The sequence below is a fragment of the Salmo trutta genome, chromosome 6 (genome assembly GCF_901001165.1).
Source record: "Salmo trutta chromosome 6, fSalTru1.1, whole genome shotgun sequence".
NCBI classification, from domain to species: Eukaryota; Metazoa; Chordata; class Actinopteri; order Salmoniformes; family Salmonidae; genus Salmo; species Salmo trutta.
The window spans coordinates 27,025,552-27,042,125 of NC_042962.1; the positions used below are offsets into that span (position 1 = coordinate 27,025,552).

The 16,574-nt window shown below is 44.5% G+C and overlaps 1 protein-coding gene across 1 annotated transcript in view; it reads right to left on the bottom strand.

The window, feature by feature from the left end:
* Window positions 1-16,574, bottom strand: part of LOC115195769 (POU domain, class 6, transcription factor 2) — a 91,500-nt gene that overhangs the window by 63,941 nt on the left and 10,985 nt on the right. The window contains exons 3-4 of the mRNA XM_029756000.1: window positions 8,562-8,659; window positions 1,977-2,184 (exon numbers count right to left, since the gene is read on the bottom strand). Of these exons, the coding sequence (XP_029611860.1) occupies window positions 1,977-2,184; window positions 8,562-8,659 (306 nt within the window). The remainder of the gene's footprint in view (window positions 1-1,976; window positions 2,185-8,561; window positions 8,660-16,574) is intronic.

The following is a 16,574-nucleotide window of genomic DNA, read 5'->3' on the forward strand; positions in this document are numbered from 1 at the left end:
TCAAAGATGCTTAACGGGAATCGCTTGGCTCTCACATTTCTCTGCTTATCGCAGTTGTAAGAATGTTTAGCACCTTAAAAAAGCTGATGGGGGGTGAACAATACGGATTAAAAAGCCAGTGAGCGCTGACAGAAAAGGTATACTTTTTAGCATCACATTTGGGCATTTGTTAAAGCGTGGAAAAAGTGCAATCCATCCTGGCTATAGTAGCTACTAAATTGTGCTATGTACTGTGAAGAATCCCCCCCCCCCCCCCCAAGTCAAACAGCCATATTTGCTGATCATTAGCCGGGTCATTAGATTTAAATAGAGTCAGAGATCCTCCTGCAGTCTCATTACTGTAGGCTAACAGTTGTCTGTGTCTGTTCTGACGCTAATTAACCAGCGTAGCGGCGTGTCACGGTGCGGTGTAGCAGGGCTGTAAACACACTTGCTCCCGAGGTCGTGAAATGAGCTGGCTGCTAGCTCTGGGCACTGCAGGCGACAGCAGGGAGTAGGGACACTGACAACAGTAAATGTGTGATTAATCAGGGCTGAGGGGGACTGGGGTGAGTGGGGGTGGAGAGGGCGAAAGGGCGAGGGCAAGGGGGCAGGCCGGGGCTGCCTGACAGAGGTGCTGTGCCAGCAGGCCTCATAGTCAGCAGGGCCCTGATGAGCTCCGACAGGGGAGAGTGGAGGGGCGCCGCGTGGCCAGAGGGCCCTGGACACAGTCAAGACATTTAGCTTCACTCCTGACTTGTGTCACTTTCTCTCCGCGGAGGTCCCTTCAATGCGTCCCCTCTCAGATAGGACGGGAGGGGAACGTGTGAATACGTCTGTGCGCTTACAAAGAAACCGCAGAGGAGGCATTTCCTTCCTTCAGCTTTGTACCCAACGAATGGTGTCTGTTAAAATGGCGTCTGTTAAAAAAGATGATTGAGAGGTGTAGGTTATGTTCCTTCGACATTATGACAATGTGTTTGTCAGTCGGTTATCACAGCCTCTGGCTTGTCCCACATACAATATGAGAAGTTGTTGAAGTGTGAGACAGACAGACCTTCTGGTCCCATTATCCTCCGTGGCTCCGGGATACATTGGAGGGGCTTCAATGGCTAGATAGATGTGGGGTTTATTAAAAGCTCACCCCATAGCGATGATGCACGTTGTTATTTATGCATGTTTGTGTCCATTAGGGCTTCTACCTTCCTTCCCATTTCCTCACTCATTCCATCTGTCCATCCATTTCCTCACATGAAGAGAAGGTGGGGGGGGGGGGGGGGGGGGGGGGTCTCCTCTCTATGCACTTTGTGCTGCACTGGCATTATTGTAATCTCCACCCAAAAACACACTGCTTTACATGCAGCCTGGCATCTTTTTACATTAGCGACTCCAGGAACCCTCTCATCCAACATTGATGACTGAAGGTTTCCCCAGCCATCCCTCAGTCTAATGGTATAAAAGAGACAATGTTTTAAACATTAAAATGAAAACCATTTACAACTATGATCAAAAGAGAACACTTGGGCATTAAAGTTTAAAAGGCGAGGATAAGTACAGCCACGTGGACGGACGGATGAGGAAGGAAAGAGAGAAAAGAGAGTACAGTGCACTCTTACACAGAGAAAACAGGCACAAAGTGCTTTTGCGCCGCGCGGCAAAACGCTGACCTGTAATTAATATGGCTCTTTCTCCAGGAAAGTTGAAGATGAGCGGCTTTTTGGAACATAACCCCCCCAAACTCTTTTTATCCCCTCTGGGTTTTTTAGATTGACATTTTTTTACAGGTGAATCGTAACACATAACCTGTGTAGCATAAACTGTACATACTGGTACATACAGTGTGTGAGGGCTAAGTACTTTTGGTGAATGTTATAACATAAGATTACTGCTGTTATTACGTCAAATGCATGCATTTATACGCATTACTGTCAAAATGACTGTCAATTGAGTCTCCCACCCTGTCCTCTATAGGTTATCTGGTGGAGCGGCCCTCTTACCTTGCAGGTTCTGTAGGGGAAGGGTCATGATGCCCTGTGCGGCTGCTGCAGCCATCAGGCCCTGGATGTTGGCCGTGGGCAGCGAGAGCACCAGCCCCTGCTGGCCTCCCAGGTGGCCGCCTGTATTGAAGGGGATGAGGATGGGCTGGTTCAGGCCTGGAGACCCCCCGGCCAGCTGCTGGGCTAGTTGCTGAGCCACCAGCAGAGACTGAATAGAAAGACACTGGGTTACAAAAATGTATTGACATTAGTAAAAGGCATAGTGAAGGTGATGAATGTATTAGTATGCATAGTAGCGAGAGGTCACATTCCCATTCCATTTCATCCATAGGTTTATGAGTGTCTCGTGTCGGGATATGGAACGAACCATTCATAAAGATACATTATGATATTCACGTCAAATTCATCTGGGAGGGAATTAATGGGTTAACAAGGTCACCACACATGTAACGCTCATTTCACTCAAGGGACTGAAGTGCTTTAATCAATGTGCTGCTCTGATGAATGCCGTTGTTTTTGTTGATGACACCTGCTTTGAAACATGCCACAGCCAGAGTGACAGTCAGAACGCAGCGCGGCTTATTGGCGTGTGGAAAAAGGAATACAACGCCAACCGTTGAATGAGAGCAGTGCATTTTCCTCTCAGACGGATGCAGAATGGTTTACATTTCATTACAGTGAACGCACAGGTTTTGCTCGCCTGAGGTAGAGTATGTCATGATACGCTGTAGACCAGACTATTTACCAAGAGAGTTTTTATCTATATTTTTCGTAGCTGTCTATTTACCACCAGAAACCGATGCTGGCACGAAGACCGTACTCAACGACCTGTATACACGCTCCTCCAGGGGCGGCGCTCCTAGTGGCCGGGGACTTTAATGCAGGGAAACCTCAATCCGTTTTACCTCATTTCTACCAGCATGTTACAAAACGAAACTCTAGACCACCTTTACTCCACACACAGAGACGCGTACAAAGCTCTCCCTCAACCTCCATTGAGCAAATCTGACCACAGCTCAGCTCAGCGTTCAGCACCATAGTGCCCTCAAAGCTCATCACTAAGATAAGGACCCTGTGACTAAACACCTCCCTCCGCAACTGGATCCTGGACTTCCTGAAGGGCCGCCCCCAGGTGGTAAGGGTAGGCAACAACACATCTGCCACGCTAATCCTCAACACGGGTGGGCCCCTCAAGGGTGCGTGCTTAGTCCCCTCCTGTACTCCCTGTTCACCCATGACTGCGTGGCCAAGCACGACTCCAACACCACCATTAGCAGACGACACAACGGTGGTAGGCCTGATCTCCGACAACGATGAGACAGCCTATAGGGAGGAGGTCAGAGACCTAGCAGTGTTGTGCCAGGACAACAACCTCTCCCTCAACGTGATCAAGACAAAGGAGATGATCGTGGACTACAGGAAAAGGAGGGCCGAGCACGCCCCCATTCTCATCGAAGGGGCTGTAGTGGAGCAGGTTGAGAGCTTCAAGTTCCTTGGTGTCCACATCACCAACAAACTAACATGGTCCAAACACACCAAGACAGTTATGAAGAGGGCATGACAGCGCATATTTCCCCTCAGGAGACTGAAAAGATTTGGCATGGGTCCTCAGATTCTCAAAAATGTCTACAGCTGCACCATCGATAGCATCCTGACTGGTTGCATTACCGCCTGGTATGGCAACTGCTCGGCCTCCGACCGTAAGGCACTACAGAGGGTGGTGCATACGGCCCAGTACATCACTCGGGCCAAGCTTCCTGCCATCCAGGACCTATATACTAGGTGGTGTCAGAGGAAGGCCTTAAAAATTGCCAAAGACTCCAGCCATCCTAGTCATAGACTGTTCTCTCTGCTACCGCACGGCAAACGGTACCAGAGCACCAAGTCTAGGTCCAAAAGGCTTCTTAACAGCTTCTACCCCCAAGCAATAAAACTGCTGAACAGCTCATCAAATGGCTACTCAGACTATTTGCATTGATCCTCTCCCCTTTTTTTCACGCTGCTGCTACTCGCTATTTATTATGTATTATCTATGCATAGTCACTTTACCCCTACCTACACGTACATATTACCCCAATTACCTTGACTAACCTGTACCCCCGCACATTGACACGGTACCGGTACCACCTGTATAAAGCCTCGTTATTGTTATTTTATTGTTGCTCTTTTATTTTTTACTTTCGTTTATTTTGTATCTATTTTTTTTAACTCTTATTTTTCATAAAACTGCATTGTTGGTTAAGGGCTTATAAGTAAGCATTTCACGGTAAGGTGTACACCTGTTGTAGTCGGTGCATGTGACAAATAACATTGGATTTGATTTGACCTCTGGTACCCTAGAATCAGTCATTTCGCAAATATCAGCACTTTCCTCCTTTGCTAGAAGATACAGTACATCACTGACTTCATGTCAGCATTCACTAATATTAGTCAGAGTAGAATCTGTGCAGTCATAGACACAGGCGCTAAGATATGTTATCTGGAGTATTGCCAGGAGATCTTTGGCAGAGTAGAGGAGCAGTTCAAATGTATCTTCACAGGGTGTGGGTTTGCAAATATACAGACAACATTTCTATTGCCACAGTGCTTTGACCCCGAGTTTAATTCATGTTCTTTACACAAGATGTGGAAAGGTTGCAGCGCCATCGGGAATACATAGCTGTGACATCCAGATATTCATTCAACTTGATATCATCGAGATTTTCTTCAGTTTGCCAGATGCAGACTTCTCATAAAGTCATCAGAGGGAACAAGCGTTTTACATGGCGTAAAAACCACATTCCTGAAATATCTGCTGGGTTGTGCCTCTAGACAGAAAGAATGCATGGTGTCTTTGTGTCCAAGCCCAGGCTAAAACACGTCCCTTAAACGTCTCAGCTCCTGTACGCCTGTAGTACACCTGCCTGCCCTGCGACCTCGGCGCTGCTCCTGCTCTGCATGACTCCTCTACGCTGACCTGAGCCAACGAAACTTTAACAGTACTAGGCAGCTATCTGCTTCTATTTTGAATGGGGCGTCTGTGGCGAGGGAGCGGAGGGGCCGACTGGTGCCAACACGCCACCATACTTCCAGGCTTGGTGCTGCTGGGTGACAGCGGTGTCACTAAGATAACCCGGCGCGCTAAGGAAAGCAAGCACCAGTTCCGACATAATCCCAGTTTAAGGAATGTGATGTTACACCGGTTTAAAGCCAAGAGGCTGGGAGAGATAGGAAGGTGAAACACTAGCATTTAAACAGAAAACAGGGCAAGAGAAAACCTATATAATGTTTCTAATTTCCTCATGTATTTGTTTCACCTACACCTTTGATCAAAAGGTGACCAGGGACGAAGCTTTAATAGTCAATGACATGGGGAGAGGTTTAGCGCTAGCAACTGTATCCTGTAAACAAAACTGATTAAATAACAATGATTCTTGTTTTTTTTTTATTATAAACCGGGTGGTTCGAGCCCTGAATGCTGATGGGCTGACAGCCGTAGTATATCAGACCGTATACCAGGGTATGACAAAACATTTATTTTCACTGCTCTAATTACATTGGTCAACAGTTTATAATAGCAATAAGGCTCCTCGGACATTTGTGGTATACGGCCAATATACTGCACCACGGCTAAGGGCTGTATCCAGGCACTCTGCGTTGCGTCGTGCGTAAGAACAGCCCTTAGCCATGGTATATTGGCCATATACCACACCCCCTCATGCCTTATTGCTTAAATAGTCAATACGCATTAGGTTTAAAAAACATTCAGAAGCATTTTAGTTTGCTTTGAAGTACTATAGAAAATCATAACACAAAGGAGTGCCACTGGTTGACTTTGAACATATTCCAAATTACGTTTGTCACGAGCTATAAATAAGGAATTAGTCATTTGAGTGAGCAAAGACTAACCATCAAAGGACAATAACAAAGGGGGGAATTTTGTCAGCGCAAGTGACATATGTTTAATCTTGTTTTTTTAAAGTAAATTTCATGTTGAATTGTAGTGGCAGATAATCAAAGACATCTTTGAACATTCATTTCAACTTCAAATGAAATGAGATCCTTTTCGCCTGACACGGAAGACAGAGCTACATGGAAGGGAATGATATTAAAAAACAATTCTACATACATCAAATGTACTGCTGATTTATTATTACAAGCACGTGTCTGCCAGCTTCAGAGCACTTCCAGTAAATAAGACCCCTTGCTATTTGTCTTTAGGCTGTGTTTGTTGCTGGGCGGCTCATGGCTTTTGTGAAGAGAAGAGGGGGGGCAGTTTAGAAATTGATTGTCTACCTAACTCGCTCCGGTAAAACATGCAAAGTGTGAGTACTAATTTAACTGAACATCACATCTGAAAAACTAGCCTCTGGCCACCACCACATTCCAGATCATAAAAACTATACTGTCTTTTAAAATACCAGAGCATTATAGTAAACAACCCATTCTGCTTCCTTAGGGTATCTGTGTGAATAGTTCGGCATTATTTCCCATTCTTTGTTTGTCTTGCCTGTCTTTCCAACACTGGTCTAGTGGGGAGGGTGTGGTACTGGCTTTGGCATGGCTGACAGCTGGGTGTGGAGGAGTGGGGCTCCAAGGGAGCAGACAAGTGTTCTGGGTTGGAGTTTGGCTCTGGATGGGGTCTGAGTAGGAATCCAGACCTGGATAAGGTACCCTGCCTCTCTGCATGTGTTCTGGGTCGAGTTGGGCTCTGGATGGGGTCTGGGTGGGGCTGGATGCTGCTTTAGACCTAGATGAGGTACCCTGCCTCTTTGCGTGTGTCTGGGTCGAGTTGGGCTCTGAATGGGGTCTTGGTGGGGCTGGATGGGGCTTTAGACCTAGATGAGGTACCCTGCCTCTCTGCCCATTAGGGGCCAGCAGGCCCTTCCATCTGCAGCCCAGGCAGGCTCTGAGAAATTGCCCGTAATCACAGAGATAGACGACTTTTGTCGGGGGGAGGAAGGCGCATTCATGTTGGGTAAATTACCCTCGGATAATGGCTGTTCGCACAATATCCGGCTCCGGAGAGAGGATCTATCAAAACATATTGATCCCGAAACAGGAGAATTGGTTATGGCATGCGCAGCGCCTTTGTTTCTGAAAAGTGTTAGATTCACTGAGACTGTACTGACAGCATTAATATATTAGACTGAGACTGTTGGGGGAACAATCTCTCGTAGCTCATACAGTAGGCTCTGGCACAACCAGCTGCACTAAAGCATTTCTATTTGGTCTAATACCCTTGTTTAGCATCCGTGTATTAAACAGCTATCATGTCTCTCATCAACAATGTGGTTTTAATCAGCCTGGTTGTCGGCTGCTCATTCTGCTGAGCTGAGTGAGATAATTCAGCAGGGAACTCAGTGAGTTAGTCTCTCTTCCCCTCACGTATCCTCTTCTGTTTACCCTGATGAGGATTGATTCGGTAGCGGATCCCTTAATTGAGTAACACTGAGTGCCGTGTCCCAAATGGCACCCTATTCCTTATTCCCTAGAGCACTACTTTTAACCAGGGCCCATGGAGCTCAGGTCAAAAGTAGTGCACTATAAAGGGAATAGGGTGTCATTTGGGATGCAAACCCCTGAGTGCCGGGAGAGTGTGCTCATTAAGGGAAGGGAGGGAGGGAAGCTCTGTGCCTGCTTGGTTGCCTGTCTGGCTGTTCACACTACTGTGTTTAGGGAGGTGACAGTGAGACAGCACTAATGAGATAAATGTTCATTAAACATGGCAGAGCCACCAGCCCAGTAAAACCAATCACATATGCTGGCTGTCCTATTGAGCTGTTTAGTAGGGCTGCCTGGGGTTGGAGTGCGTTTTGTTGGCCTTGAAGGGGAGGGGCAGAGGAAATGTAAACAACTCTCTATATATTCTATGTTGATGACAAAGTGATCACCAAAAAACTGCTTCATAGTATATGCTCATAAAGACATCTCAACTGATTATCTTTGGGGAGGATTTGATATAATTTGGAGATAATTTTCATGCTCTGTAGTATCTGGTGAAATTATGTGTTTAGGTGCAGCCAGTGGTGTAAAGTACTTAAGTACTACTTAAGTCATTTTTTGGGGGTATCTGTACGTTTTACTTACTTATATTTGACAACTTTTACTTAGACTTCACTACGTTCCTAAAGAAAATAATGTACTTTTTACTCAATACATTTTCCCTGACACCCAAAAGTACTCGTTACATTTTTTGAATGCTTAGCAGGACAGAAAATGGTCCAATTCGCACATTTATCAAGATAACATCCCCGGTCATCTCCACTGCTTCTGATCTGGCAGACTCACTAAACACAAATGCTTTGTTTGTAAATTATGTCTGAGTGTTGGATTGTGCCCCTTAATATAAGGAATATTTGATTATTCGTACTTTAACTTTTGATACTTAAGTATAATTTAACAATTACATTTACTTTTGATACTTAAGTATACTTAAAACCAAATACTTTTAGACTTTTACTCAAGGAGTATTTCACTGGGTGACTTTCAGTTTTACTTGAGTCATTTTCTATTAAAGTATCTTTACTTTTACTCAAGTATGACAATTGGGTACTTTTTCCACCACTGGGTGCAGGTCAATAGGAGACATGGAGAGACACCCACCTGGGGTCCCACCGGGTAGGCTGGGTGACACTGTCCCAGCTGACTCTGTTCTGACGGGCTGCTGCTGGCATCAGACTGGACAGAGCCATCACGGGCTCCTGAAGTAGAGAAAGATAGAGGGGGAGGGAGAGAGAGAGATGTTAATCCACTATAACATTGAAACAATCATGCCCAAAAAAAACATCCACACGCAGACATAGCCAGCTGTGATCACACAGCCCCGAGTACGGAGGGGAGGGGAGAGGATTTTGTGTTAAAGTGCTATATCAATAACCGCTGCGGCACCGTTCACAATCAGCGCTGAATAAACGACCCGCCAGCTGAGAGTCTCATTGATGTGAGGATGATGCTTACCAGGCAGCCGCTCCCCGACGGCCTCGATTACAGCTGAGGGATGAGAGATGGAGGGCCGCATAAACTGTGGGGCCCGGCCCTGCATTATTCCCACATTTACATTGTTGAGTATCATCACCCATCTAACCCCCCTTCCCCCTTGTACCAGAAGACAGCCTGTGGCTATGAGACACAATTAGACCTGTTTCCTACAGTATGAGGCCACGGCGGAGCACATCCGACAGGGACATGATAATAAGCCTGGCCTGCTGTGTGATGTGACGGCAGGAGAGAAAACAAAACCACTCAGGGTGGGTGGGCGGTGAGACACAGGCCAGTGTCCCAAATGGCACCCTATTCCCTATGTAGGGCACTACTTTTGACCGGGGCCCATAGGGCACCATTTGGGACACAGGACACGGACTGTTAAAACATGGACCCTCGCTCTCAGCATCTCTCAACAGCTCATGCGCATCTCAGACCTCGGTCATCTTGTGTGATGACGTGCTTTGATAGAAAAGTCCCTTGCCACTATAGTACAGTTTTTATAGGTCCCTTCTGCCTAGCTGTTGTAACTTTTATACTGTAGATAAACCATGAAACTATTCACCAAAAGTATATTCCTTCAGATAGTTCAATGATGAACTATTTGCTTTTATACCATATGGACTAACTTGTATAACGTCCATCTTTGCCAAAAGTCAAGAACATTGATCACAAGTCAAAAGAAGTCATCAATACAGAGGTCTCGGCATATTGATATTTTCTCTAAATGCAGCCATACGTCAATGGTAGGCTACTATACAACTCTTTCAATGTATTGTACAACAGATTAAAACTCACTTTCCACAAAAACCTGAATTCAAGTTGGTAAAAGAAGTAAACAAATCAAGGAAAGTAGGAAAGCGAGTGGGAGAGTTCTAGAGAAAGCGAAATAACGTGAATACACTTGTGTATCCCTTTTCAATTTGAGCAAGTTACAAGAAAAATATATCTAAAACAATCACTGCATCAAAGTTTGACCTTTGTATTACTGAAGGCTTTACTGTCAAGATGTGGTTGCTGGTTGGTTGTGTGGGACTGGGATGGTACAAATTTGCGCATTACGTCCGAAACTCCACTCTGCCATCCAAAATCATCTCATCTTTACATAAACTCCACTCTGCCATCCAAAATCATCTCATCTTTACATAAACTCCAAATAATTGGTGAATGGCATGACCCATCAAATGAACCTTAAGCATTTGATGCTTGATTTAATTGCCCTGGGGGACAAGCCCGCATTTTGAGCTGGTTTCTACCTCTGGCTCACTGGGCCTGCGTCTTGATATTGGTCCACATAAACCCAAGCTTGTCAACCCTGCAGTCACTTAACATTAGACAGTGCAGTTTCTTACCAATTTTACCCATTATGGGTCAAACATAGCCCAACCCCAATGCCTTTAATTATCAAAGGGAAGAAAAAACCATTTTGAAGACAAAGGCTTTGGATTTGGACAGCAGAAACCTAGTCTCCTAACACCGGGGCAAACATTCAAAAGAGGTTATCATAAGCGCAAGATGATGAACTTAGTTTAGGGTTTCTCACTGAAAAGATATATGACGTCAATTCAACAATTTCTTCTGACTTGATCTAATGTCTTTGAAGCCAAGTTTCTTCATATAACGACAACCGGAATTCACAAGTCAATCGAGGATCTCATTCATATTTGGGAATCCATTAGGCCTTACTCAATAGCCACACTAGTTTCCAAACAATTTCGACAACTACAAACACGCATATCATCAAATGTCATATTAAAGAACGGCAAAAAAAAAAAACGACAGTGGAATTGTACATTGAACACTGGCAGCAGTTCATCTCATTAGCATATATCCATTCCGTCTCAATATCAGAGATGAGGCTTGACTATGGCACCCACCCTTAATCAGAGGGATCACTCTGCTCTATTATTGATGAACGAATGAAAGTTTACAGCATGGCAATACCATCAATAAGTAATGAACGTAGTTGGTGTAGTGAATAACATATTCCATTTGATAAGCAGCGCAGAGGGCTATGGCTTATTAAATAACTGCTGTATGCCTTTCATTGCGTCATCTCGCAATAATTTTAGCGGGATGTTAAGAGAAAGCTTGATCTGCCTGCAAATATCTGTGACGTAAACACGTTGAGCTCCGGGAAAGGAATCGATAATAAATGAATGTACATGCACATCTTTTCCCTAAGGTGTTGGTCGTGATTTCTTTGACAAAATTAAAACGCTGACAGGAGAAATATCTTGGGAGTCCATCTTCAATGATCTTTTATTACTAGGTTCTTTGTTATTTTAACCAGTTTATATAATGTGAAGGTTTCTTTAAGTGGATTCCCTTTTGGACAGTAACACTGGACTGACAACAACAATAATGACACTTGGAATGATAAAATGTTTGCTGAAATAATGTTTTATACGTATTTTCTACTTACACGTTAATACAAATTTTATACTTAGACTGAAGTAATTCCTTCACTATTTTATGCACAAAAATCCAGAAAGCATCAATGTGTTCACATTTCATTTTGAATTGGTAAACTCTCTTGGGTACACTTTTCCCAGCATTGCAGCACATAGACCTCGCATTGAACTTAAGAGCTTAATGATTGTTATTATAAAATACAATTTCTCAACTCTGTTATTTGTGCTGATTTAACACAACTGAATAACCCCAAACTATCTCCCATATAGCCTAACCCCTGTCATCTCTTCTAAACTACAACAATAATGATTCCTATATCAGTGATCGGTGGCTTATGGTGTGGAAATATTCCCAATATCTGACACTAAATAAATGATCTTGCATTGATCACCTAAGTGGCGACTGGAGAGCCACGTTCAATGCCCACACAGGGCAGAGGGTTTGTATATGGGGTGCAAAGAGCTGCATTTAATTGACGTCATCCGCGGCTCGTCTCAATACAGAGTGCTGCCCCAAGCACAACACCACACAAAACAATTAGTCCGCATTTCATAAAGCAATCAGTATGCCATCTACTCTAATGCAACAACTGCTTTATCCATTGACCATGTGAATGACATGGGTGTTATTGAAGGCTTTGTGTCCGAGTTAGCTTTCACCCCACTGCATTTATGAATCAATTTTTGTCCATAAAAGAAGCGTTAACACTTAAGCTATTTTAGTGGCGATGCATTATAAGCTGTCAAATATAGGAGAGCGCGCTGCGGTAACGATTCAGGCTTTTCAAAATCAACCAGCCCATAAACTCCCCAACCCCCCTTTTTTAGTAATGGCTCTTTTCAAAATGCTGGGCTGAGGGCATGTTGTTTCGTTATATAGCTGTTCTCATTGAGATGTAATATGCAGGTTGACGTTTATTGGGATGAATCTTGTCCTGGAGGCAGAGCTGAGTGATTTCTAGATGGGCCAGCGGCAAAGTCAAAATTGGCTAGACAAACTGTGCCTTTGGTCTTCATTTAAGGTTAGCACTTTGGTTAAGGTTAGGGTTAAGGTTAGGGTTAGGTTTCGTTGCTGTGCCATCTAGTGGCTACCCTGCAGAGCTGCCTCCAGTGCACGAGTCATCCTAATAAATGACAACACGCATTTAATATATCAACAACAACAATTACTAAACGTATCTCAAAAACGGTTTATTCCCCCTCCATATTTATTATTCATGCTTTTTTCTACTATTAAATATCAACACAATATCGACATTCAAAAGAAAACACATTTGTGCATTCTTATCATACAGTTTCTATTTGCTATGGAAATGTGGGTTTTTGTTCCTTATTGTTAAGCGCTAAACAAATGACAGTGAAAGCCCAGGCTGCAGGAATCAATAGAGATTCACTGATGATGGGGGTCAGGGCATCATACTGGGCCAAAGAAATGACAAGTCACATCATACACAAGGTTTAATTCTATCAATACCAGACCAATTGTGCTGGATTGTTTGGCCATTGATTCCACTAATGCTTCTGAAATGCCTGACACGGCATAGCTTTTATGGTATTGGCACAAACACAAGTTTACTACACACAGGAGCGAAAGAGGGAGAGGAGGAGAGAGAGAGAGAGAGAGAGTTTCCTATTCCCCAGTAAGTCATACTGCATTATATCTGAAAATACTGTACATAAGAGAAGGGACAGTACTGCATAGTGCCCTGGATTTACAGTGGTTTAAATGGACACATACAATTAGATTTTTGATTTGTCAATAACTCAGCCATCTTTCGATCAATCCCTTAGCTTTTCTCAAACTAGGTTAAGACACGCACCACTGGCCTACGTTCCAAACGTCCGAAGCCTTTCTAAACCTCAAATACACTACACGTTTGACACTTCCTGCGTTGCAGGAACGTTGTCCTGCCAAAGGGTGATCAAATACGTCTGTAGCATTGTTCTGTCTTTCATTGAGCACACCAAAGCCCTCAACAATAACCCAGAGGATAATGTTCTGCCAATAACCTCTGGGTCCTCTTTATTAGATGGCTCCCTGAGGATGAGCAGGAAAGTAATACTCTGTTTAGAGACCCTCAGAGGAGAGGCTGGCTGGTTATACGTCAATAGCGTTTTTGGAGTCGGAACACACCAGACATTGACTGTTGAGTGGCTGCCTGTAATACCATTAGCTGCATTATCGTACACTAGAGCCTGGAGAGCTGTCATTTCCTTAATTAAGGGCCCAGCGCAGGGGCTTGGTGGTCAGGGGCCGAGCCAGTCTCTCTGGGCCCCTTATATTAATGGTTGATTTCTGCTGGAGCAGCAAGGAGCTCCAGACCCTACAGGCAAAAATATCAAATTCATTCATTATTCCACCAATAAGTGGAATTATGGAGTCAAGGTATTACACGGGAAGCAAAGTAAAGCACATGGCAGTGTGGATTGGATTTTTCACCTCAGCAGTTCTTCAGCCACTTCTGGAGTCAGTAATTACAGGACCACCAGAGAACATGGGATGGGGGGGGGGGGGGGGGCGGTATATAGACTGACTAAAGTCTGTCTTTCCATTAAGAAATTATTACAGGGTAAAAACAACGTTTTTGAAGTGTAGACCCCCCCTGTTGCTGCTCAGTGTAGTTATTGGTCATCGTTAGTATGTAAATGCAACTGATAACAGGGAAGTAACATCCTCCCATAGTTATCCTCTCTTACATGGCCATGGGTCTTCCTCCAACAGGAAGTGCTCTCGGCCTGCTCTCACCTGCCTCTCCTCCTGCATTGAAGTGGACCAGGAGCCAAGCAGACTGGAGAGCACAAGTGGGACAGGATGAGGTCAATTGGAGAGAAGGGGTAATGCTCATCTCAAAGGTTAAGAAGGAGAGGGTGTGATGAAGAGTGAGAGAGACGGGGGGGTGGAGAGGAGGAAGAGGGGGAGAGTTGGAGAGAGAGAGCATTTGTGCAGGCAGCTCTCAGGGGAGCGGAACACTTTGCACATGAGTACATCTGTTGCGGTCCATTCTCCTCATTCCCCAAGCAATGTCAACCTGATTACCTCAGGGTTGAAAGAGACCAATAACAATCCCAAATTATTCCTCATCCTTTTATGGTCATCAGTGCAGCATGGACGGTGAAATCAGGGCCTGCCTGAGAGAGCTGTAAGCCTGTTAGGAGAGCTGGGGAATGCTGAGGTGCCTCCCTTCCTATTGATGGGAGCCTCTTCTGAAATTACTTAAATTATATTTGTGGTAAATAGGATTCAGCCTGATCTGGTGCCCCCTTCATCGTCACGCAAGAGGGTTTCTCTTTAACCATGGCTCTCTGTCTGGATCTCTATCCAACGTGTTTTCCTGTCACAAACAAAGTCATTTGTGGAGTAATATGGCTTCATGTTCAAATGAGCAAATAAGTGATTCATCATTATATGCAATTCATTTCAAAAGTACTCTACATGACCAAAACTATGTGGACACCAGGGCTGTTGCGGTGACCGTATTACCGCCACACTGGTGGTCACGAGTCATGAAGGCAGTCAGATTCCACATGACCATTTAGTTACACGTGATTAGGCTTCTCCAAGCTCTGATGTGGCTGCTGGTCATTAGTAGCCTACCAAATTTGCTAACTGCCTGGTACTCAGCACTCTATTGACCCTCTAATCACTCTGACATCAATGCAAATTAAATCAAAAATCACATCAAACACTTCTTGAGAGCCCATGAGCTCAAGTTGCGCAACATTTCTATAGGCTATGCAATTGCGTGAGAAAACAGAGTGATGGCCTTTACTAAAAAGAGGAGGATCCCATCAGTTTTCTATAGACTAGATCTACTATATTTATTTCTCAACTTTCCTAATATTAAGCACATTGCTTATATTTAAAACAGGAGTATTGCATACCTGGCTGGCATGAAAACGAACCACGGGAAAAGCGTCCTCCATTCGCTATTTAAGTGCATAGATTAAATGTATTTTTCCCCGCAGCCCCTGTTTCAATACAGGTGCATGATAATTGTCCATTCTAAATCAAAACAAATATCACACATATATTGTTAAGTATATGTAAAGACAAGATTAAATCAAGAATAGTCTGATGGGTGACAATATTAGCCTATTAGCCTATTAGACCTGTCTAAAATAAATATTGGATTTATGGTGAAGGTGTAGGCTATATTACATGGATTTATTAGACTTTTTAAAATGTAGATGTTCCAAAGGTCTGCATCAGTGGCTTGTAGACTATGTGTGGAAGCCAGGAGATGCTAAATGTGTTTATGTTAATTAACAGGCAATTACCGTGAGACCGACAGTTATTTGCTAAAAAATCACCGGCTGACAAAATTTTGTGACCGCCACAGCCCTAGTGGACACCTGCTCGTCGAACATCTCATTCCAAAATCATGGGCATTAATATGGAGTTGGTCCCCCTTTTGCTGGTAATAACAGCCTCCACTCTTCTGGGAAGGCTTTCTACTAGATGTTGGAACATTGCTGCGGGGACTTGCTTCCATTCAGCCACAAGAGCATTAGGGAGTTGGGCACTGATGTTGGGCGATTAGGCCTGGCTCGCAGGGGTTGAGGTCAGGGCTTTCTTCCACACCGATCTCGACAAACAACTTCTGTATGGACCTCATTTTGTGCACGGGGGCATTGTCATGTTGAAACAGGAAAGGGCCTTCCTCAAACTGTTGCCACAAAGTTGGAAGCACAGAATGGTCTAGAATGTCATTGTATGCTGTAGCGTTAAGATTTCCCTTCACTGGAACTAAGGGGCCTAGCCCGAACAGCCCCAGACCATTATTCCTCCTCCACCAAACTTTACAGTTGGCACTATGCATTGGGACAGGTAGGGTTCTCTTGGCATCCACCAAACCCAGTGATTCATCACTCCAGAGAACGTGTTTCCACTGCTCCAGAGTCCAATGGCAGTGAGCTTTACACCACTCCAGCTGACACTTGGCATTGCGCATGTTGATCTTAGCTGCTCGGCTGCTTGGCCATGGAAAACCATAGCTCCAGAGGCAGTTTGCAACTCGGTAGTGAGTGTTGCAACCGAGGGCAGATTATTTTTTCCGCGCTACACGCTTCAGTACTCGGCGGTCCCGTTCTTTGAGCTTGTGTGGTCTACCACTCCACGGCAGAGCCGTTGTTGCTCCTAGACGTTTCCACTTCACAATAACAGCACTTACAGTTGCCGGGGCAGCTCTAGCAGGGCAGAAATGTGACGAACTGACTTGTT